The sequence below is a fragment of the Lactuca virosa genome, chromosome 3 (genome assembly GCF_052849685.1).
Source record: "Lactuca virosa cultivar CGN04683 chromosome 3, Lactuca_virosa_CGN04683_v6, whole genome shotgun sequence".
Taxonomy (NCBI): domain Eukaryota; kingdom Viridiplantae; phylum Streptophyta; class Magnoliopsida; order Asterales; family Asteraceae; genus Lactuca; species Lactuca virosa.
In genome coordinates this window covers 235367089-235393620 of record NC_136428.1, presented here as the reverse complement: position 1 = coordinate 235393620, position 26532 = coordinate 235367089, and the positions used below count along the sequence as shown (strand labels likewise).

Here is a 26532-nt window from a genome sequence, read left to right as displayed (position 1 = left end):
TGAAACGTACCGGTAATCCCAGTAGGGTTCCTTGTTGCTTCATCATGTCCTGTTGTTAAACTCCTCCTGGTCATTCGTCATTCTTCTCTGTTGGACAATTCCTCTTGAAGTGTCCCGTATCACCGCATGCGTGGCATACTGGACTTACTTCTGGGTTGAGGGTTGGAGTGACGCATGGGGTCGGGGCCCTACAGATGCGGGAGATGTGCCCCTTCCTGTTGCACCTATTGCAATGCAATTCCCGGCAGACTCCATGATGATGGTAGCGGAACTTGCTGCAGAGTGGGAGGTATCCATGATACAGTTTTCTCGGTGCTGGGGGGCTAGTGGGGTTAGGGGCTGCTACAACTCGTTGCCTTTTGGTAGGCCCTTGAGTCGATCCGCTTCCTTTCTTGTTCCCCCGCTTTCGCTTCATGACCTTAGGTTTGGAGTTTGGGGTGTCTGGGTAAGTTGTCCCTCGTTGGTTTCCTTGGTTGATACTACGGTTGGAGTTATCGACACCATTTCCATTTCCATTTGGATTGTTGGCGTTGAGTTGTGCCATGACGGCTGTCACGGCGGCTGTTACAGCGGCTTGGAAGGTTGCGGGGTCCATCTGCAGAACTGGTGTTTCGCCGGCTAGCTGGTTGTTTCTATGGGAAGACATGATTCTGTTGCATGATGAGGAACAGGTTCATGAGTAACTATCGTTATTTCTAGTCGTATCTCATCTATGATTATAGATATGAACTTATGCGTGTACGCATATGAATCACATGTTTTGTTGTACGATTCTCGTTGTTTCGACCTACATCCCTATGATGTATTAAGGGTAGTATGTAGAAATAGGTATTGTACAAATGTTAAGTTACCCTAATAGATTATAGATATCAGATCCTTAAGCTGGCTCGGGTTACATGAGTTCTCGTAGGGCGTACCTCTCTTGATTTACTTCTACTAGTTGTGACGAATTACATGGTAGACCTAGGACTTAGTGTGATGACTCTCATATGCCTAAATAGTGTAAAGGTGTCCAACCATTTCGCTCATCTCACGAGTAGCCTTTTCCGCTCTCTGCTCTGCTAAGGCTGCTCTAGCCTCAGCTTCCATGAGCTATTGCCTTAGGGTGGTCACCTCCTCTTCTAAGGGGCGGAGATGATTGGTAAGGTCTTCCTGTTATGTGTGTTGGTTCGATATTGCTTCCTAGGGGGTAAGGCTCGCTAAGGATCTCTCTGGCGCCTTCATCCATATCTGACTCTTTATCAGAATCCTTTCCCTCGGGGTTCCTCTCTTGGTATTCTTCAGGACCCCATTCTGGGTTCTCCCTTTGCACTTCCTCTGGTTCTCCCTTGGTCCATTCGTTGGCTATCACCGTAGGGTAGTAGGGGTCTTCGAGGTGAAGCTCAGTCATGTTGCCTTCGCGAGAGTGGAGGTATGAGATACATGTAGAAGATTTAAGTGTGGAGGTCATATGGTATTCTAAAGTGCTACTATAGTATTACATGTTTGATCCTAGGGCTTCCTGATGTACAGAATCGATACGTTTTTAGACTTGTTGTTATTGTTTAGTATCATAAAATACTCCTATAGTATTTTAAACCTTAGGTTTGGTTCTAATGCTCCTTTACATGTAGGGTTTGTAAGTTTTAGACTTGTTGCAACACCACCATCACTCCCAAACACATGTTGGTCGTATCTCGAATAAATACAGTTGATCAGGCTCTATTTATTCCAGATATGATTACATAACTGCCCAGGTTTGACTGTAGTGTTCAACATCTGAATACTTTTGTTTTGTTCTTATTATGATACGGTTCTAGCAAATATGTATACTTTTAGAAGATACTTATATTCTTAAGGTATACTTTTAGTCAGAGTATTTTTAGTCCCATTGTATTTATAGTTGTATATCTTGTATGGTTAGATATACTAGTTCACTATAAACAATGCTCTGATACCAACCTGTCACACCCCCGAACCTGGACGGCAGAAACTTCCGGGGGCGGATGACTTCGTGTACAGTATCATAACAATTGAATATGAATGAAACATAGCAACCAAACATCATACATTGGAAATACACACTTACATAGTTTACATATTGAATCTTGTTCATCAGTTACACAAAAGTAAGAAAGTAAAATTTCTTGAAGTCGCACCACTTGATCTTATAGTCGAACTTATTACCTGCTACTGGAATTCCTGAGAATACAAGTCGTTTTGAAAAGCGTCAACTAATAAGTTGGTGAGTTCATAAGCAGTTTTGTATAAAAATGGTTTTTGTACTTGTTTAGAATGGTTGTCATAGCGCTTTCAGAAATCCGATATTTTCTAAAAAGAAATGGTTTGAAATATTTGTGTTTGATCTTATATTAATGCATGTGTGTTAATGTTTACGAAAATAGAAAGAGAATAATTTCCAGACAACCCGATGTTGTCTGCGATAGCTGATGCTGGAATCTCAACCCCGGTGGTTGAGTACCAGTGCTTATAAATTGTCGTTTTATCAAAAAGAAGGTTTCCCGTTTTATCCCCAAAAAGAAAATAGAATGGTTTCCTGTTTTATCCCAAAAAGAAAATAGAATGGTTTCCTGTTTTATCCCAAAAAAGAAAATAGAATGATTTCCTGTTTTATCCCAAAAAAAAAATAGAATGGTTTCCCGTAAATCTTATAACGTTAATTCCTCTAAGTGAGTCGCTATAACCATACATAATAATGACAATTTTGCCTGTCTTTGCGTCTTTGGGACGCCGTCGGAATAGAATAAGGTTTTTGTCACCCTAGACTGGCCTAGTCTAACTGTAGCGAACAGCTCAGGTGTGGGGTGTCACCCCCGTATAGATCTATACACAAACTCCCGCTTTCCTTTAAGGAAACTCTGGTTATAACTACAGGCTACGATTGTACACTCAAAGGTGCCAACCGACAGGTTTCACTAGATCCTTAATCGAAAATTTACACGGAAAAGAAAGAAGAACACATATAAAACTTATTCCCAGACCCAATAAACATGTAAGTGGACCACTAAGGCCCACTATACGTATTTATTATTTCCAGACACAAAATGAATGTGAATGTCTACCCTGAGCCCAATATACATGTAAAAGGACACTAAGTCCCACTAAACATGTATATTATTTCCAGGCCCAAATAAGGATAAGAATATCGTTTTTAACCCGTTTGTTATTGTTTTGTTTATTTTAGCTCGATTATTTACAAAATTGATATAAAAAGCCCACTTTTTGTAAAAATGACGTTCTTGGCCCAATAAGCCACAAAGTTTTCAATTAAGGCCCAATTATAGTAAAAATAACACTTTAGCCCCCATTTTGTTCAAAACTTGTGTTTTTGACTAGTTTGTGGTAAAAATAACATTTTAAACTCATTTTTGTCAAAAATATCTTTTTTGGCTTGATTTTTGTGAAATACACATTTTTCTGGTTTTTGGCTTTTCTGACCTAGTTGTTGGAAAATTTGTAGAAAAATCATCGTAAGTCGAAATTTGGATCCGTAAATTCTGGAAGTTTGGAAATTTTGTCTACTTTGTTCACAATTTTGCCTCTAACAAGTGTGAAATAGCTCACCTTCACAGGTTGGTCCGAAATTATTTCAAATCTGATAGGCAGTTTTGTAAAATTCGCCAAAAATAGTAGAAAATTCGTATGAAAACGTGAGGGTAGTCATTTTAAAGGTAATAACCTGAACGTTTTGCATGTAAAACAGTTTTGAAAAATATTATCATTAAGGAGGTAAAAACAGTTCGAGATTGGACGAAAACTTTTCTGTCAAGGGCTGATTTTTGAGTTTAAGTTATCTAAGTTTGTTCACAACACTTGTTTTTGCTATTTTAAGTGGATAAATCCCAGATCTACAAGTTTACAAGTATTATATGTGAGGACACATACTTTTCTCAAGGTTTATATGAAGATCCAAGTGATAAACTTCATTTTCAAGTAAAGATCTAAAAGTTAAACACATAAACATGCATATATACATAGATCTAACACAAAAGCACTTGTATTCTCCCCTAAAAACATTATAAAACTGAAAACAAAGGGGTATGAAGCTCACCATGAGTTTGTGGGTTCGGTTTTGAAGAAGAAGTGAAAGAGTTTGATGCTATTTTCGGCCCTAGCAAGCTTTCTTGGATAGATCTCGAACTTAGTAGGTTTCTAGGAGTATGATCACCAAAAACTTACTTAGAATGAGTGATCTAACATGAAGATGAAGTTATACAACTTAAGTGTTTTAGGACTGACCAAGAATTGATGATTTTTGGTGGAAACCTTCTTGATCCACCTTAGATCTTCGAAAATTTGAGAAGGAAAATGAAGACTTTCTAGAGAGAATGAGGTTGAAAGAAGTTGGTGAAATGTGTGTGTGTGTGTTTTTCCTTTGGCCGAGAATTAAGAAGAAGAAAGGAGAAGATAGAGAGGTGATAGGATGGTTGCATGGAGGTATGTGATGTTGCTTGGAAGTCTATGGTGTAATAAGGAGGTGGCTAACCCTCCTTATTTCATGAATTTCGATGTTTTTTTGTTTTCTTCTTGGGCCGAGAAAGAGGAAAGAAAGAAAAGAATTTGGGCCTTGAGTGCTTAAGTTCAAGATATGGGTCCAATATACATCAAAGCATGAGTTTTATGGCCCTTTGGGTTTAATTAAATTTGTTATGGCCCAATAAGGGTATTTTATTTCATTCTAGGCCCATTATGGCCCAAAATGTTAAAATAAAAGAAAGTGGGTCCAATTAGAGCTCATATAAGAGTTCTAAGCCCAAAATAATCAAATTGGAAACTTATTGGTCCATTAGGCCCAATAAGAAAATCCTAGTCCAAAATGGACTTAAACCGGGATTTTTAGGGTGTCCAACCTTTTGTTGACTACTTGAATGTTTGTGTAGAGTATTTGATGGAATTTTTGTGATCATTGAACAAGCATCATAGATGTTTTTCCAAGCTTTAACTACAATGTTATATTTGTTAAGGGTTTTACAAGGTATCAGAATTTCCAGTTGTGACATTCTCAGGGGAAGGTGGCCGCAATTGAGGCTATAAATGCCTTTAAATAGGTCCCAAACCCGGGAAATTAGGGTTTTCTCTGCCCAGCACCTACTCGGCGAGTCCCTCCTCTGACTCGTCGAGTCCATTCGTTAAATCCACGCGGCAATCTCGACTCGACTCGGCGAGTCGGTCCCTCAACTCGTCGAGTTCCTCCTTAAATCTCAAGATTAACATACACAATAATGTCCCTGAAAATCCGGATGTTACAATTAAGCCGGAAAAACGTACCTAAAAACGTAGGTCGCCAGAGTTTTGCGAGAAAGAGCAGATGCAAAAAATGGGTCGTCTGGGACGAAGTGGGAGTCAAAAGGGCGCCATCTTTAGCAGCGACGCCTTTAGCGACGACAAATAGACAATAGCGGCGACACGTTGGAGGGAAAAACACGCGCCATTCTGTGGTGACTATTAACCTTCCGATCCAAAATAAATCAAACGGTCAAGATGACATTGACGCAGATAGCCATCAATAGCGGCGAAATGTCGTCGCAATTGGGGACGCCGCTATTACTTCCCATGAGATGAAACCCTAGCCGATGGATCAGTTTAGCATCGTACGGTCACGATCAAATGGTGTGTGGCAAAAGAGGATCGTCGGTGGCAGATCTTTAGCGAGGACGTATATTGAGACGACAGGACGCTTTAGCGGCGATATGAACTATTGTCGTCGCTAAAGGCTGGCGTCGTCGCTATTGATATCGTCGCTAAAGGGCTGATTTGTTGTTGTGCGAGATTAACACAAGACCAAGACCGATTGAGATCGGTCTGAGAGCTATCTCAAAAAAAGACCGGTAGCCAAACATTATAAATATTTCATTTTGTGTTAATTACACAATTTTTAATTACATGTAACTTATTTCATTTTTTTATTAAACTTAAATTATCATTTTCAATAACTTTTAATATATCATTTGGTGTTAATCACATATTTGTTAACGGAAACAACTCGAAACCGAAACAAAAGAATAGAAAATTTTGGAAAGCAAACCAAAAAAACTCGTAAATCCAACCAAAAAAGACGCACGGAAGGACCTCGAGACCAATCCGAAAAAAGACCGGTATAAAAAAAGAGCGGACCGGAAAAGACGGGCCCGAGACCGGTCCGAAAAGAAAATGGACTAGACCATTCCGAGACCAACCCCAAAAGACCGGACCGTTTCGAGACCAACCCGACCGGTCGGGGACCACTAATGTGCAACTTCGATCCCAACAACATGCTTATCAGCCAAATACTCCTTTAGCCCATAAAAAATCTTACCCCAATACAAGTTCAATGCAACATGCTATAGGGACAAAACTTAAATGAAAATTAAGAAAGAACAAGACATAATAAACAAGTAAAGAGTTGAGATTGCTTAGTTGTGCACACTATTCTTGAATATTCCTCTTGAGACTCAACTTTAGTATGGGTCAAACATTTTCAATTTCTCATAAAAAGAAAAATTTTGAATTCCATCTAAGGATTTTGTGATTACATCTAGAACTTTTCCATCTAGAACTTTTTAATAACTTTTTACTTAGATGCATTCTTCTTTATCATAACATAACTATTCCATCTAGAACTTTTTCCCGAACTAAATGTACATCAATTTCAATGTGCTAAGCTATTATCTGAACACTTTAAATCATGCTATATAAATTCCATATTTACTTACGCCTAATATCGCACAATACCACTACAACCATAAACATGTACATATGGAGAGGATATATTCTTTAAAGTATGGTTCTCCAGGGAAACCACTTGAAGTCCGAGTACTACATAAATGGATACCACACCTCAGACCATTTGAAACGTGGTTCTTAGTTGTAGGCAAATACGTAAGCATGTACACACTACAAAATATTTACATAAAGATACATCAATTTGGTTCCTTACATTTGTTGTATTCATTTTAGGGGATTCAATTCAAGTGTTGGCACAGAAAGCTGACCAATGATATGCTAAGTCAAAGCTGTTATTACAGCGATCCAAACTTTTCTCATCTAATTAACTATGGATTATCAGAGTTATTTCTAAAAATTTACGGAATTCTGTTACTCAAATAAAACAAATTACATCCCAGACTAAATTCAGGTTTACAGTAAAATCATAATTTAAAGCACTAAGGAAAATATAAAGAAATACAATTATTCTTTTATTTTAAGTCCTTGTGCTACTCTTTTATCACGGACAACCGTTAATAAATGAACCTGCAAAAAATGAAAATCCACATTCGTCAGACCACAGATCCGATTCGTTATATTCTCTCCGTTTTCATGTTATCATATCTATTTTCTTATCCCTCTTTCTTTACATATTATAACGTTGTGAGTCTAGCATTTTGAAGGTACCTCAACTGTTTAGAACAATGTTGTCGACGGTACCTCAACTGTTGTCGACTATATCACCGATAACACCTTGAGCCTGAAGCCAACCCCTGTCCACTCTAATAGTTTTAAATAATAACATTGTTTTTGTCATAAAACAAAATCTCGCTTGATGATTTTATGTTATTATAATCGTGTGATACTTAGAAATATATAAAAGCGAACTAATTATAATGTTACATTAAAGTGTTTAAATACATAATTCTTGGTTGAAAAGTTAGTTATTATGATCCTAAGTAAAAGTATATGAAAATATTATATTAATTCTAACTGTTTACATATAATAAAAAGAATAAAAACTATAGTTTTAGATATAAACTACAAATAAAAAATAAACTTGTGTAAATACATCTATGAAGTGTTTAAATATATAATTATGTGTATGTTTTTTTTATCGTTAGTAAAAGTATATAAAAATATTATATTAACTGTAATGTAATTGTTATATATATATATATATATATATATATATATATATATATATATATATATATATATATATATATATATAGTAAAGATCAAATAAGAAGGAAATTTTATATGATTAATGTGTTTCTTATATTTATTATATGCTACAATGCATCAATAAGAATTTTGTAAAATTAAATAATTATTTAATTAAATAAAGATAGATATTAAATTATTTCCATAATTGTATGTATATTAAATGATATCCATAATTATAATTCTCTTTTTATGGAAACTAATTAAATTCGTCAGTAATGTCAGCAATAACATTCTTTCAGAATGAATTCGCATCTACGTTTTTATGTATGAGTTCGTTTTTTTGTTTTTAGGACTCACTCACTTAAAATACAATAAAGTTGCATTAAATATGAACAACGAAAGTATTCTGTTAAAATACACTCTCATTCTTCTAGATACGAATTCATTCTGAAAGAATATTATTGTTGACATTCATGACGAACTTAATTAGTTTCAATAAAAAAGAATTATAAGTTAAGATATCATTTAATTACATATAATTTTTACTAAATTATTATTGGTGTATTCTAGCACACAATAAATGTGAAAAACATTTGAACCTCTCTCTCTCTTTCTCTCTCTCTCTCTCTCTCTCTCTATATATATATATATATATATATATATATATATATATATATATATATATATATATATGATCAAATGAGAACACCTAAAAGGTTGAGAACGCGAGAACAATTGTAGACCAATCATTCCATAGGGGCGTAAAAGGAATTTTACAATATAATTAAATATGGATAATTAATTAATTCCTACAAACATGGGATGTTGTCTAACTGATTGATATTTTACCCAGATACCAGAAATGAATTTAATCTATTTTTAATAAAATAGATTACGAAAAAAAAAACTTTTTACCATGATTAAAAAACGTTTTTAAATTTTTTTTTATCGGTATATCAAAAAGATTGATTTTACCATGATTAAAAAAAAGTTTTTTTTTAAATATACCAGTATTTCAAAAAGATTGATGAATTAATCATTTCAACCGAATATTTGTAATCATACAAAAATAAAACATATTTGTAATCAAATATGAATCTGTTGTAATCGTAAATGAATAGATTAATTAAGTTATAATGATAAACGAATATAACACAATTTATAGAGAAAAATTACAATACAACTATAATCATAAATAAATAAAACATATTAGATTTATATCTAGATTGTACATCTATTCATAAATAATAACACAAAAAGTTACAATGTAATACATATCTTTTTTTCTATAATCACATATGAATACAACATAAACAAAAATTAGAATAAAAATAATTAACTATTATTATATAATCATAAATGAATAAGTCAATATCTTCTCCACTTTGTATTGTTTGGTTGTATATTAACACTCCAACATTCCGTTTGTAGAAGCATCTCGATTTCCTCTACACACCGTCAAATAAAGAAATAAATATTAGGGGTGTGCATCAATCCGCACAAACCGCATAAACCGCCCGCGCCGCACCACACCGCACCGCATAATGCGGTTTTGAACGCTCGTGGTGCGGTTTGCGGTTTGTAGTTTTTATAAACCGCACTATGCGGTGCGGTTTGCGGTTTATAGTTACCAAACCGCGGTTCAAACCGCACTGCAACATACCATATATATATATATATATATATATATATATATATATATATATATATATATATATATATATATATGTATATATATATATATATATATATATATATATATATACACGCACACACACACACAACACGCTAGATGTTTACCATTTTTAATACCCTTAATAATGTTTATGAGGTTTCGATTGATAAACATGAGTCAAAATGGGAAACCAATTATATCAAAAATATTTTTTTATAGTACCATAAGTTCATATTATAATTTTAAAATATTGTAAAATATTTTGATGTTATGCATAAAGAAGATGCTTTTACAGGCAATTAATCTTTTCTTCATAGAATATAAAGCACCACACACTTATTATGTTTAAAACTAAATTTAATATTTATGTTTATTAAACCGCATAAACCGTACAAAAACCGCAAAACCGTCCGCACAAAACCGCACCGCATAACGCAGTTTATTACCTTTGTGGTGTGGTCTGCGGTTCCCGAAAATAACAAACCGCATATGCGGTGCGGTTTGCGGTTTTGAGGATAAACCGCACCAAACCGCACCGCAAACACCCCTAATAAATATAATTAACAATCAACATTCCGTTTGTTGAAACATCAAGCTTCCGTTTCTTCAAAAATTTTCTGTTTGTGAAATTGGTGCTTTTCTCTTCTGCAGAGCATCCAAAACCTACAACAAATGTTATAATCATCAATGAAATGTTATAATCATTAATGATTGAAACTCAAAGCTTACCTCTTGATCTCTATATCTAAAAAAACATAGTCCTAATCATGCACAATTAATAAAATGATGATTTTATCTTTTATAGTGCATCCATAAAATTTATTTGAACTTATAATTTTACCTAATACAAGTAAACCCTAATAAAAATTTACTCCGCAGCGCATAACATTAAAAAATGTTCAAAATGATTTTAATTTTTATAATGTAATCAACAAAGACATCGAGTACGTATGAAATCAGATTACATAAGAAAAGAAACCGACTGTGAATGAAATCAACAAATACATCGACTGTGTATGAAATCAGCAAAGAAAAGATTTTACATAACTATGAAATCAGTTTCTAGAAAAGAAATTAACAAAGACATCACATTCAAATAATGGCAAAGGAATCGAAACATACCTGAGTTGTCGCTGCCTTGCTGCGCGGGAGTAGAGGCGAATTTGCACCGGTGAGTAGAAATCAATGAGATCATCGACAAACTAGCGAACGGGGGAACCGATTACCTGAGTCGTCGCTGCCTTGTTACGCCGGAGTGAAGGCGAGGTTGCGCCGGTGAGTAGAAATCAATGGGACCACCAACGAAGTAGCAAGCAGGGGAACCGATCTTCGGAGGCGTGTACAAGACGAGTGGAGTCGACTGTGAAATGTGAGAAAAAAGTTTTTAAGAAGGAGGCGGCATTATTATGAAACCCTAGATAGGGGGAAATATAAAAACGAGAAATGAAAGGAAAGAGATGAGAGAGTGAGAAATTATAGGAAATAGGTAAAGTTGCAATTCCTATTATGCCCTTCTGACCATTTAAATATTACAATTTAATGTCAACAATTTTAGAATTTTCATAAATCACCCATTTAATAATAACTTAGATTTAAATATTTAAATGATCCATATCTGTTCTCGCGTTCTCAACCTTGTAGGTGTTCTCATTTGATCCTAATCATATATATATATATATATATATATATATATATATATATATATATATATATATATATATATATATATTAACTAGTAGGAGACTCGCACGATGCAACGGCGGTTGATAGTTTATTTCGGCGATTAGTGTTCTTCTGAGAGACTATTTCGGGATAAAAATAAAGTATGTGATTAGAAAATGAAATTCGGTGATTAGTTTCTTTCGAAAACCGGTGAATAGGTTTTTTTAGTAGGCGGCGGATAATTTCCATTCGACAATTAAATTTCTTTGTAAACTTTTCATTCAGTTACCAAAAATCCTCTTAGTTTGGTCAATTTTGTTATTAGCACGAATAACTATCTACAAGTCTAAGTGTGTTCTAATTAACGTGCTAATAATTAGCATCATAATGTCCATGTTCTATTTAAACGTATCATATTTCAAAAAGCATACATAACACACATTGTTGTCTGTCAGTTTTGCGTCTGTGTCTGTTGGATGTCCGTACATAATCGACGTCATTTTTATACTCAATACTAAAATTAGAAATATAATTTATTTATTTATTACAAAATATAGTTTATTGCTGTTAAACGGGTTTGTCCTTTTAGTATTTAGTTTCCATTTTAGTTTGTTCCATGACCTGTCGAAATAAGTCATCTCTATTTCTGTGTCAAATAACTAATTATAAGTTGAGCCAATTGTTAGTCACAAAAAAGAAAAAAATACCCTTGACACAATCATTTGAGTAATATAATCGCCGCCAAACATTTATATATAAATTTTCATCTTATATGTTTTATCATGTTTGTGTACAACATAGAATGAGGTTGAATAAAAAATTAAAATTTTAGAAGGTACAAATAATTCATTCATTTTATCGTAGTTAAAGTTTTTTTTTTTTTTTTATATATATAATAAAAACATATTACCATTTTCTGGTTGTCGTGTTTGATTTCGTACAAGTACAGTGGTCGAGCATATTAAATACAGTTAATTTATGTCAAAAGAAATTACTTTGATTCAAATATAAGTAAAATTTTACCTACATATCCAACACCTTTTTAAGACTTAACTTATATAAATAAAAATCTTATTTCATTCATTATATTGTGACTACTTGTTTTGTCAAATTTCATTAGGGTTATATGCTGAAGTTTTTTTGGAAAGAAAATCATGGTTTTATTTGTGTTGGGTGTTACTAAATTTAAAAAGGTAAAAGGAAAGACTAAGTTCTCCAATATTCACTCTTATTAAGATACATAGTAGTGGGTGTTATTCCGTTCCAACATTTCAGTCATTATATTGTGACTACTTGTTTTGTCAAATTTCATTAGGGTTATATGCAGAAGTTTTTTTGGAAAGAAAATCATCGTTTTATTTGTGTTGGGTGTTACTAAATTTAAAAAGGTAAAAGGAAAGACTAAATTCTCCAATATTCACTCTTATTAGGCTATGGGGAGTGGTCACACCCACCCCACCGGAAAAGTGATGCCACATGTACGTCACGTTAGCTTCACACCCAACCCACCACCAACCCACTAAACATTGGAAATGGTTACCACTCCACAAATTCATTTTTTTTTATTTTTTTATTTTTTAACATTATATTAAATAAAAAACAAAATACAAACCATAATTTAAAATAAAACCATAATTTAAATAAAAAACACACAAACATTAAAATTAAAACCACATTACATTAATATAAAAAACACAAATTAAAATTCTTAAATTCTTAAAAAAAACATAAAAAAATTAAAATCCTAAATTACTTAAAACCATAAATAAAATCCTAAATTACTTAAACCAAGGTTCGAAAAAGCTCGCCATGACTTCAAGGCTTGTATGTGCCGCCAAGCTTTTACCAAAACGCCGCCTTGACTCGTATATGTGTATAAAAATGAATAATAGAAGAAAATACATATAAAAATATGAATTATATACAAAATTGCCGCCTTAAGTCACACCTTACAAACGACGTGGCTCGCCAAGGCTCGGAAAAGCTTGAGGCTTGAGATTGCCGCCAAGTCACGCCTTACGTTATTTAGAACCTTGCTTAAAACCATTGAGATTAGAACCTAAATTCCATATTTCTCCTGGACTTGTCGTTGAATTTTAAGAAAGGTCGCAAGATTTTCCGGGTCGAGATCCGGTTGGGGCTTTGTGTTTATGATTTGAAGATCGGTAAGAGCTATTTTTTGGCGATTAGCTGCCTCCGACGATTCGTACTTTTTTTTCTAGAAAAACTAGAGCTTTATCTATGGATGTCGCAAGCTCGCTGTTGCTAGTTGACGATGCTTTTCCGCTTGAAGACGCTCCCTTTCTCGCTTTGTCCTATCCCGGTGGTCGACGAAGTTGGACGTCCGGTGGGCCCTCCCCCTCGGTGGCGTCGAAGTCATCGTTGAGGTCAAGTCCAAAACCCACATCCGACTTGGACGTTCTTGCCCTTTTGTTGGAACCGGTTGTAGATCCGGAATGCGCCATTTCCGGATATAGAACCCATTTTGGACCGTTACGACAAACTTCCCATGCTTTTTGGTGGCCGAACGGTTTACCGTTGGTGGTAATTTTGTATTCGTAGGCCGCGGTCGCTAAAATGTTGAAGTCGTTGCTACCACTTATATGCATGTTTTTAAGCTTGTCAAATATGCCATTGAATTTGGTGCAATCCGCTCGTAAGTCACACCATTTTGCGTTGATCGAGTCGTACATCCGCTCCGTTTTCTTCCCTAATAACGCGTGGAAATGATCTAAAATACGACACCAAAAACTTTGACCCGATTGTGAGTTGGCGACATCCCCGTCTTGGGATATGAAAATCCAAGCTTTCGCTAAAGCTTCCTCCTCGTCTTCGTTCCATGCGGTAGTTTTTTTTTCTTGGATCTTTGGTTTTTTTTTGCCTTTGACGAGATGGTTGTTGTGTGTCTTGGACCCGTTCGTCGTCGTCATTGTCGAGATTTATAGGTTGAGATTGAGATGGTTGAAATTGTTGAGGTGTAAAAGAAGTTTGTTGAAATTGTTGAGAAGGTTGTTGTTGAAAGACTTGGAATTGGGGTTGATTGAATTGTTGTGGTTGTTGTTGGTAGAAGTTTTGGGGGGTATGAAGTGGTGAATAGAGGTTGTTGTTGGATTGGGGAGGTTAACAATTGCATGTAGCTAAAATTTGCATTTGGAGTGTTTGGGGGTGTTTGGATTTGAATCCATGTAGAGAGAAAAAAATATGAGAGATGAGGTTTTTTTGTAGAAGGTAATAAAATATAGAGAGTGTTTTTTGAAGTGTAAATTGTAAGTAGAATAGTGGATAATTTATAGGTGTAGATGGTTGTGTTTAAATTGTAAAAAGTAAATATTTTTTAATGTTTAAAGGTTATATAGCCGTTTGTTACAAAATTCCGAACGTTAGAAAATGGAGTAATTTGATTGGGCGTCTCGTCGCGTCTCCGGAGCCACGTCACACGCAGCCCACCGGCTTTGGGGGCGGTGTTCACGCGTGGGAGAGGCTGCCACCTCAGCCCAAGACGCGTGAAATGCCTCCCATAACGGGTAGCCTTAAGATACATAGTAGTGGGTGTCATTCCCTTCCACATAGTCGAATACCCATAGAAAGAAAGAAAAAGAGACATTCCACATAGTCGAATACCCAGAAAGAAGGAAAAGGACATGAGTAGATAAATTAAACTTTAGGGTAAATGCAAGAAACATGAACATACTTTCATGTGTCCATATGTTTTTCATGTATCAGACTTCATTCCCATTGGAACATCGAAAATAGATATCGGTTTTCCTATAATAAAAAGAAAAGGCATGACTTATATGTTAGCCACAATCTTGAGGCTACATAAATTGAAGCTCCTGCTGCTATTTCTTATTCCATGTAGCTTAAATCATCTATTACAAATAAAGTGTCATCTAAATCCATAAAATAGTCATTCCATTAAACTGAAATCTATAAAAAAGAAAATACGGTACAATCTCATTCCAGTTCATCGCCCCTTTGGAGGATGTTGGGTTAATTCAGATCCTCGGACAAAAAGAATTCCAGGGGTATTTTCGGAATACTTTATTTTTTAAACGTTTTTTAGTTATTTTAGAAGACTAACTATTTTAGTATATATATGAGGTTAAATTAGAAGTAATTGTAGTGAGTTTTAGTTTGTGTTTCTCAATAAAGCTTGGTGAACAAGCGATTTTCCCAGAAAACCTTTCTTCCCCTGTTTGCATTTCTTTCTTCCCTGCTTGCATTTCTTTCTTCCCTGCTTGCTAATCTTCTTCTGTTCCAGGTGTTAGGAACCGGACCGGGTACATGCAGCGGAAACACACTATCACACACACACAAACTCACGAAAATAAAGCAAGAAGAACACAAGGATTTTACGTGGTTCGGATTCGGTGCAAATCCTACATCCACGGGCTGCAACTAGAGAATTTTATTAAAACTCACAAGTTTACAATTGGCTTGACACTCTACACTTGATGTTCTCTCAAGTTTTTGCACACAAAATATGCAAAACATACATGCATATATATATAGGTGAGAGAGCCGCAATTTGCACATGAAATTGAGTCGTCGTAACAATAGTACTCAAATGTGAAAGCCGCAAATGTTGAGTCGTCGTAACAATAGTACTCAAATGTGAAAGCCGCAAATGTTGAGTCGTCGTAACAATAGTACTCAAATGTGAAAGCCGCATGTTTTCAACCTTTCATATTTTACCTAACAATCTCCCACTTGAAAGTTTGAACAACATGGTCCGTCTCTGTCATCCAACTCCAGTAATCTTAAAACAACCAAGTCTTCCAAGCCTCCAGTTCCTAAGAACAAGCTAAACTTAGTCCCATTTCTCTAATTGCAGCCGCCCCTCATCTTCAAGTACTAGAAGGGACAGTTGAAGCTCCCACTAGCTCCAACTCAGTCGTGGCTAATCCCACCACCGACTTATCCTCTGTCTCAACCGGTTTGGACACTCCACCAGATCCAGAGATACACCGAGGACCACTAACACTCTCCCAACTTTGCAAACTTTCAACAGGAGAGACTTTTTCAGTCTTAGTCTTCAAAACCCAACGGCTCTTTGTAACTGTACCCGAAACACACCCCGTGCTCCCACTGTCACAGAATCCCCTGAATGGTTTAGAATTTCTGACTCGTTCAGCTAACATCCCCTTGGCTCCAGAATTCATGTTTGCAAAATGAACTCTCTTAGCCGTAGATTTAGCGAACCAGATTTTGTCTTGCTTAACAGGGACGGTCATACTTCCCTCAGCAGATACCTCAACCATATACAATGACCCACACTTCATACCATGAGCAATCACTAGATTATCATTGATCACCCTCCATTTACCACCACCAAACCTTACTTCCATTCCTTGTTTATCCAGCTGACCAACAGAAATCAATTTCTTCTTCAGCTCCGGAATCACCCTGACATCCTTCAGGCTCCATGTAGTTCCCAATGAAGTAACCAAATCAATATCTCCCATGCCCGTTACCTGAAGCATCTCGTCATTTGCCAAACGTACCTTTCCAAAATCTCCTTCTTTTAGATTCACCATCGTTTCCCCGTTGTCCATGGCGTGAAACGAAGCCCCTGAATCCATGACCCAAGAGTCCACAGAACTTTCCATATTGAGTATCAGTGCATCATCCTCAGACACACTCTCAGCACCAGCAATGTTTAATTCTTTCTTTGGACATTGACTCTTAACATGTCCCACCTCCTGGCAGTTCCAGCACTTCACATTCTTCTTAGTTCTAGATGAACTTCTTCCCCGACTCCCACTACTTCCACTATTCCTGCTATTCCCTCTACCTCTTCCGACATTTAATAAATCAGAAGAGGAAGATCCACCTTGATTCTTGCGTCTGATATCCTCGCCTAGAACCAAATCTCTAACCCCTTCAAAAGTCATACCACTGGTCCCCACGGAACTCGTAACAGCAGTAACTGTTCCGGACCAGCTATCAGGTAGAGAAGCTAGTAGCAGTGATGCTTGAGTCTCGTTATCAAATTTAATTCCCACAGATGATAATCTGGACATAATTGAATTTAGATTGTTAATGTGAACCGTAACTGAGCCTTCCTCATTCATCCTTGTAGTGAACAGCTCCTTCATCAAGAACACCTTGTTAGCCGCCGATGGTTTCTCATACATATTTGACAGAGCCTCCATCATACCACGTGCCGTGGTTTCATTCATGATGTTGAAAGCAACGCTCTTCGTCAACGACAATGTAATAACCGCCTTGGCTTTCTTGTCCTTTGAGTTCCACGCATCTTCAGCAGCTTTTTCCATTTTCTCCGGTTTGTCTCCGAGTACCACGTCCAAGTCTTTCTGACATAGCAATGCTTCTAGTTGCATTTTCCACCAGCTAAAATCAGAACCGTTGAACTTTTCGATTACAACCTTGTCTTCAGCCATTACGACAAACAAGATACAAATCAGGTACACTCGTGCGTGAAAAAAAAAATGATTGTACCCTCCAAACCTCGCTAATCTGGCTCTGATACCAGTTGTTAGGAACCGGACCGGGTACATGCAGCGGAAACACACTATCACACACACACAAACTCACGAAAATAAAGCAAGAAGAACACAAGGATTTTACGTGGTTCGGATTCGGTGCAAATCCTACATCCACGGGCTGCAACTAGAGAATTTTATTAAAACTCACAAGATTACAATTGGCTTGACACTCTACACTTGATGTTCTCTCAAGTTTTTGCACACAAAATATGCAAAACATACATGCATATATATAGGTGAGAGAGCCGCAATTTGCACATGAAATTGAGTCGTCGTAACAATAGTACTCAAATGTGAAAGCCGCAAATGTTGAGTCGTCGTAACAATAGTACTCAAATGTGAAAGCCGCAAATGTTGAGTCGTCGTAACAATAGTACTCAAATGTGAAAGCCGCATGTTTTCAACCTTTCATATTTTACCTAACACCAGGCTTACCTGTGTTCAGTTGTGTTATCTAAACCTTGGTCAATATGTTTAAATTAACAGGTTTGACTTATAGAGGATGCCTCATTTAAACCATAAAGAAGCTTGTTGTCAACTTCAAACAGAAAAATATTTGTATCTGGTTTGATCTTCTTTACAACTTCCCTTATGTATGCACAAAGCCCAAACACAAGGTTTTTATAACACTAATTTTTTTGTTTCTATTACACATGAATATGCAATCAAAAAATTCATTTCTTAACTGGATAGCAGCTGAATTCCACACGATCCAGAGATCCACCTTTTGAAGAGTTTATGTGTCAAACGAAGCAGTATAAATAAACTTGAGAGGCTGAAATCAAAAGAATCAAAGAAAACTAAAAGTATAAGACAAAACACCAAATAAAAATAACAGTTAACAAACCTGAAGATTGAAATTGAAAGACCTAATAGCTGATCGATTAACCTTATGTAATTATAAACAAATCAAAAGAAAACAATATGAACTGGTACACTCAGTGGCGGATCTAGAAATCTGTTTCGTAGGGGGCACTACTTATCACATATGTAACCGGATTGGATCATATGATCTACTTTTCTATTGAAATTTAATAAAAAAGAAATGGGTCACGTTTGGAAAATATAGAAGAAAATTAAGTTTATGATTTAAAATGCAAAAATAGTGATTCTAAGTTTTCGTGATCCAAATTGTGGTTAGCACAAATTTGAAATAAATTTAGTTTAGCTTGCTGCTGTGAGTTCAACATCATGCACAGACACAACCAATCGCATACATTTCATGTATAAATGGAAAATAAGTATTAAATGGACATTACTGAAGGGTTTATGTGTAATATCCTCCATTGATACCAAATAGACATAAAAGGCTTACAAGAATACATATATCAGCGAAGATGAACCATGACTCTTAGAGGCCCACACCTTGACAAATATGAAACTCGTATGTTAAGATAAACATGAATCAGTCCATTATTCTCCTTAGCAACAACCATATATCCATTGTTTTATTTAGTCCCATTTCTCACCCATAGTAAACACCATATAAAATTCTGCTTAGCTGTCATATCTTGTTCCTGCAAGCATCGAAAAGGAAACGATAAAAACATATACAAAGAAAAAAGGAAACATTATTGAGTTTCGATGGACGGTAGATAATAAAAGCAATGAAATTTTTTTTTTGTGAGAAGCAAGGACCTAAATATTATATTCCGATCCTAGAGTGCAGCCCTCCTCCACTTTAGAGTCCACTGTCACTGCCTCCGTTTCGAGTTTGATCCACTTTTTGCGTATGTGTTTGTACATACATTCCATTGGACTATCTCTTAGATGCGGTTAGTGGTGCTGAGATTAGGGTTTGGGAGAGAAAAGAAAGGGTTAAAATCAACTATCAAAAGAACAAAAAAATAAACTCAAAAAGTCGATCTATACCTCTATCTTCATCTTCCATCTCAGGCTAACAAGTAATGTAAAGTTTATATAACGTCTATATCTCCATAAAAATTTTTGAAGTAAAAAATCAGTTTAAGAAAGGAAAAATAAAGCCAATATCTATTTCTGTTGGATTAGGTGTCTAAGCCCATAACTATAATTGATATGTACTTGAATTGATAGCAGCACAGTCCTTTTGGGTTGCCCTCAAACCTAGCAACTGGACAAGGAAATTATGAAAGGAGAGATATTGATTTATTATAATATTAATAAATTAATATAAATGATTTATTAATATGTTAAAAGATTAATATATTAATTAGAAATCATAAGGTTTAATTAAAAGTTAGCCAGAAATTAATTAGAATAAATTTTGGGGTTAATTGTATTAATTATAAAGTGCATGGACTAGTTTGCAATTATCAAATAGTTGAGTGGAAGGCTCCAGAACCTCCTTGGAAGGGGGTGGACGAAATCTATAGGGGAAACCCTAATGATTTCGTCCAAGGGGCTTGGATAAGGCCTTTGGATAAGCTTAGGCCCCAAGCAAAGGAGTATTAGGGTTTTCCCTAAACCCTAGATCCCTCAGCTATATAAGGAGCCTCCTGGCTCTCAAAATCGTCCACTCCTTCTCTTGAAGAAACCCTAGGTCAATTTTTGCATACCCTAGCCTCTCTCCTCACAAGTTTCCTTCTTGCTAGCTCTTGGGTGTGACTCCATTAGAGGCATTACATTTGTGGTGCTAAGCTTCCAAGAAGATCAAGATCAAGAGGATTACTAATTGTTTGCTATAACAATTGAAAGGTATGTAACTCTTAAACCCTAATTGGTATTTTCGAAAATAGCCTCTCTCCTTAGGATTCTTGTTTTGCAATTCAAAGTTATATGTTTAATAGTTAAAACATAGATCCAAAGTAGGTTGCATGTGAACTTAGGAATTGTTTTTCTAGTTTATCTGTTTTACTCAAAATCTATCAGTGGTATCAGAGTCTGGTTTGTTTTAAATTGAATTTCTATAATGGTTGAATTGCAAATTAGGGTTTATAGCTATTAAACCCTAAATGACCATGTTTTTCGTTTTTAGGGTTTTTGGGTTCAAAGGATTTTTCGAAAAACCCTAGCCTCCATGAACCCTAATCGAAATTAGGGTTAGGGTTTTGAAAAACCCTAGCCTCCTCCCTTGAATTTCAAAATTTGCTTCTTATGTTAGGGTTTTATCTTATTTTGGATAATTATTGCCTTATTGGATAATTATTGCCTAAATAGATAATTGAGAAAAATAAGGAAATTATCCTTTACCCTAATTTTCGAAATCTAGAGAGATAAGGATTAGGATTAAATTAATTGTTTAATTTGATTAGATAATCCTTACAAGATTTAATAAATTAATTAAAAGTTGATTAATAGATAATTATTAAATCTAGTTATTTGGTTTATTTTAAATTTGAAATTAATTGTTTAATTTTCTAAAATTTATATAAACCCTAATGTTTTAAAAAGTTTAAAACACACCTTATATATATTATAATTAAGGGGTAAATATTATATATGTATAAGAATTGGTTAGTCGAATCGCTAGTATGCCTTATTCACGAAGCTAGTCTATAAGGGGGGTATAAGGAAACTGCCTATAAAATGGTAGTTGAATGGGTGTCCACTCTCACCCACCGCTTCCTTGATTAGTGGAGGGTCGTTAGCAGAACGGATTTGATAGGACAACTTAATCTCATTAAAAGTATAATGTTATTAATGAAGTACTAGAACATTATTAAAAATCTCAACTCTAGTTACTTTAGGAAAAATGTGAAAAGTATGCTAACCCATGAAATTGCACATTATGCTTTATTGGTCGTTAGTGGAGCGTGTGTGGTTAAGCAGCACACTAATAGGTACTAATGAAGAGTATTAATGTGTAACTCATAATTATCATTTTGATGGAGCGTGTGTGGTTTACCAGCACATCAATAGATAATGATAAAGACAATGAGGTTACCAAGCACATTTGCATGGTTATTCACATCTTGTTTGTGATCCTCGGTATCCCAGTCACAAATAGAAGAACATAATCTGAGATTAAAACATGCCATTGAATAGTTTCAGTGTATCTCAAAAGGAATTAGGAATTTCACTTCTTTTATTTCGTCTAATGGTGGAATTGGTGAATCGTCATTCACCTACCTTTATGAAATTTACACTCGGATCTCGGCATCCCATTTCTAAGTTGTGAATCTTCATAGTTGGATCCTAACCTTGATATTATATCTTTGGGTTATTATATTGAGGTATCTTGAAATCTAACTAAAACTTTCTTTCTTTTCAGATGTCTACTCCTGGAAACACTTCTGCTTCATCATCCTCCAACCACAACTTCTCTCTGCTCAACATTTGCTCCAAAGTCGTTATGGATGGCTCTAACTATAACGATTGGATGTGTAACATCAAGATGGCGCTTCGATTTGAGGACAAAGAATATGTCCTTGAAAAGGAGCTCAAAGAGCTTGATGAGTCCAAAGCTACTCCTGAAGAATATGCTGCCTACAAGAAACACTATGATGATGCTACCAAAGTGGCATGCATCATGGTCGCAACCATGTCCCTAGAATTGCAGAGGTACTATGAGGACTACTGGACCTTTGAGATGAACAAGGACCTTATGGAAAAGTACCATAAGCGAGCTCGTCAAGAAAAGTTTGAAGTAGTCAAGTCACTCATGGCTTAAAAGATGAAAGAAGGGGAGTCGGTTGTATCTCATGTGCAAAGAATGCAACGCTACATAGAGCGTTTGGTCAAGCTCAACATTCACTTTGATGAGGAATTGGCCATTGACATGGTCTTGAACTCATTACCTGATTGTTATGGTCAGTTTATCCTAACTTACCATTTGAACAACACTGAGCAGACACTGACCCAATTGCACAACTTGTTGCAGACAGCTGAAGCAGGGATGAAGGGTAAAAGTATAGCCTCCACTCCTGCAAGTGCCCCTGTCTTGCCTATTGGACAGGGAAAAGGGAAAAAGAGGAAAGGTCCTCCTAAGCAAAATTGGAAGAGCAAGGCTCAAGCTGGTTCATCTACAAATGGACCAAAGGCTAAGCCGAATGCTACCATTCCCCATGTTTCTGATCCAAAGGATGCAGATTGCTTTTATTGCAATGACAAAGGGCACTGGAAAAGAAGTTGCCCAAAATATCTACAGGATATCAAAGATGGCAAAGTGAAGCCATCTTCAGCAGGTATTTACATTATTTCTTCTAATAACTCATTATCTTCTCGTTCATGGGTCCTTGTTAAAGGGTGTGGTTTTCACATCTGTTCTGATTTGCAGGGGCTAAAAGAAAGTGAGGAGGTGGAGCGAGGGAGGAGAAACTTGATCATGGGGAACAGAAAGTCTTCACCAGTAACCAAGATCGGAGTTTATCAACTTTTGCTTAATAATGATGTTAGATTAGATTTATTGAATTGTTGCTATTCGTATGAGATGATGAGAAACATTATTTCATTTCATGCATTGTTCAGACAAGGTTTTAAGTATTCTTTTAATGATTTGAATGGTTTAATTTCTGTTTATAAGAATGGTATCTTTGTGTTTGAAGCTTTACCTTGTGATGGTGTGTATGAAACAGTGACTTGTATTGATAGCTTAGGTAATAGTGTGTTTAATATTGACTTGTCTAATAGTGTAGACAAGGCATGCTTGTGGCATTGTCGTCTTGGACACATTAACAAGAAACACATAGCCCAACTCCAAAAGGATGGAGTGTTGGAATCATTTGACCTAAAATCAGATGATATGTGTGAATCTTGTCTTTTGGGAAAGATGACGAAATCACCATTCACAGGGTCTTGTGAAAGAGGCGAAGGTCTGTTGGACCTCATACATACATATGTATGTGGGCCCTTCAGATCAACTAGAAGGGATGCTAATCGATTTTATGTGACTTTCACTGATGATTATAGCAGATATGGCTATATCTACTTAATCAAACATAAGTCAGAAACCTTTGAAATGTTCAAAGAGTTTAAGCATGTGGTCGAAAATCAATTGGGAAGGAAGATAAAGGTACTTAGATCCGATAGAGGCGGAGAGTATCTTATTATCTAGTTCAACGACTATCTAAAAGAATGTGGGATAGTCTCACAATTAACTCCTCCTAGGACACCACAGTTAAATGGTGTAGCTGAGAGGCGTAATCGAACCTTGTTAGACATGGTTCGTTCTATGATGAGTCGTGTTTCGCTTCCTATTTACTTCTAGGGGTATGCCTTAGAGACAGCCGCCCACATCCTCAATCTTGTTCCTACAAAGAAGGTTGCCAAAACACCTCACGAAATGTGGACGAGGAAAGTTCCCTCGTTAGCACATATTAAAGTCTGGGGTTGTGAAGCTTTTGTAAGACGAGAGACTCACGACAAGCTAGCAGCTAGAAGTGAGAAATGTGTTTTCATTGGTTACCCAAAACAGTCTTTTGGATATTTGTTCTACATACCTAGTGAAAATGTGGTCTTTGTAGCACGAATAGGAGTCTTTCTAGAAAGAGAGCTCATATTCAAAGAGGACAGTGGGAGCACCATTGACCTTGAAGAAATTCAAGAGTTAGCCAATGAAGGAACCTTAGATGACACTAGCACTCAACCAGAGGAAACAGTTCCTGTTGAACCAGTTGATAACTCATTACCTCTACGAAGATCCACTAGGGTGAGTGTGCCACCTGAGTTGTATGGTTTTCATATTACTTCAGATGGTGACACATTCATCAGTGATAGGACACTGGTAAATTTAGATGAATCAGTTACTTAAAAGGAAGCAATGGTAGGCCCAGAGGCTTCCAAGTGGAAAGAGGCAATGGACAGTGAGATTAAGTCCATGTATGAAAACCAAGTTTGGAATTTGGTTGATAGTGCACCAGGTCGTAAGACAGTTAGGTGCAAATGGATCTTCAAGAAGAAGACAGACATGGATGCAAATGTGCACACATTCAAGGCTCGACTGGTTGTAAAAGGTTTCAATCAAATCCCAGGGGTTGAGTATGATGAGACCTTCTCGCCAGTAGCTAAGATTAAATCTATTAGGATATTGCTCGCCATAGCTGCCTTTCATGACTATGAAATCTGACAGATGGATGTCAAGACTGCTTTCCTTAACGGGAAGCTGGCTGAGGATGTTTACATGAATCAGCCAGAGGGTTTTGTTGATGAAAAGTTTCCCAATAGAGTGTGCAAGCTTGAGAAATCCATTTATGGATTGAAACAAACATCTCGCAGCTGGAATCTTTGCTTCCATGAGAAAGTCAAAGAGTTTGGTTTCTCTAGAAGTGAAGATGAGTTTTGTGTGTATATCAAGGCTAGTGGGAGTATAGTAACTTTTCTGGTATTATATGTCGATGACATATTACTCATTGGTAACGACGTTCTAACCTTGAAAGATGTTAAGTCTTGGCTTGGAAAGTGTTTTGCCATGAAAGACCTTGGAGAAGCTGCCTATATTCTTGGGATTAGAATATTGAGAGATAGAAAGAAGAGACTAATTGGACTTAGTCAGAGCACATACTTGGATAAGGTACTGAAGAGGTTTAGTATGGAAAATTCCAAGAAGGGAGAGCTACCTATCCAAAGCAATACCAAAATTAGTAAGACTCAGTGCCCGAGTACAGATGAGGAAATAGCTGACATGAGTCGTGTACCTTATGCTTCCGCTGTCGGATCGATCATGTACACTATGACATGTACTCGCCCTGATGTGGCATTTGCTTTGAGCATGGTCAGTCGCTATCAGGGAAACCCGGGTAGAGCTCATTGGATAGCGGTTAAGAATATACTCAAGTATTTTTGAAGGACAAAGGATTGGGTCCTTGTTCTTGGTGACAATGATACTTTGAGAGTAGATGGTTACAGTGATGCCAACTTTCAAATGGTTGGGTATTTTTACTGAATGGAGGAGCAGTTACTTGGAAAAGTTCCAAGCAAGATACGGTGGCTGATTCTACTTGTGAATCAGAGTACATAGCAGCGAGTGAAGCGTCGAAAGAAGCAGCTTGGTTGAGGAACTTCATCGGAGATCTTAGAGTTGTTCCAACCATCTAGGAGCCTATTGAACTGTTCTACAATAATGAAGGAACGGTTTCCTTAACAAAGGAACCCCGAGATCATGGTAAAACCAGACATATCGACAGAAAGTACCATTTCATAAGACATAGAGTAGAAGAAGGACATTTTGTTATAAAGAGGGTATCATCTGAAGACAACCCAACAGACCCCCTCACAAAGGGTCTGAGTAGGGTTAAGCATATTCAGCATGCTCGGAGCATTGGACTGAGAGATGATATTAGTTTTAGTTGTTAGATTAGTTTTGTTCTGAAACTTGTAACAAAGTAAATGTAATTGACTTTTTGGTGATTAAATAATAAAGTATTATTTATGAGTTTGGTTACTGCCTTTTGTCAATTGTTTATTATTGTGTTTCATATTTTGCATGTTTTACTTCCTGAATAATATGATTATTCAAACTCCACAGTCGCTCGTACTTTTGGAAGTAAGTAGTGAATTAAGACTGTCATGAATTGGATTGCAGATTGTCTAAGGGAGTTGGACATAGCAATAGAATTGCTGCAATGTTCATGAGTACTTAGAAATAGAGATTTGAGTATTGGATAAACCCTAGCTCAGACTATTACTTCATGGAATTCATCACGAGTAATAGTGAGACGATAATATCTTATAATCTTGAAGCGGAGAAATATGATTTGTAATCTACGAATCGGTTATACATTGGTGATACGAAAACGCATCAGTAACTTGGTGTTATAAAACGCATTGTCATGTATAATTTGTTGAGTGAAAGATACAAGCATATGAGTCAAAGATTATTCGTTCCTTTTGCCCTAACCGGAAAAGCGGTATCTGTGAGCCCCTCGATGATTTGGTGTTGACTTATGTATTGGGCCCATCCAGGACTAAATTGAT

General features: G+C 36.1%; 1 protein-coding gene across 1 annotated transcript; it reads right to left on the bottom strand.

Annotated features, from left to right (window-relative positions):
• Positions 1 to 13506: 13506 nt before the first annotated feature.
• LOC145164463 (uncharacterized) lies at positions 13507 to 14121 on the bottom strand. The gene has a single exon (XM_079083177.1). The coding sequence runs from the start codon at positions 14119 to 14121 to the stop codon at positions 13507 to 13509; it is 615 nt and encodes a 204-aa protein (XP_078939303.1).
• Between the last annotated feature and the right edge of the window lie 12411 nt (positions 14122 to 26532).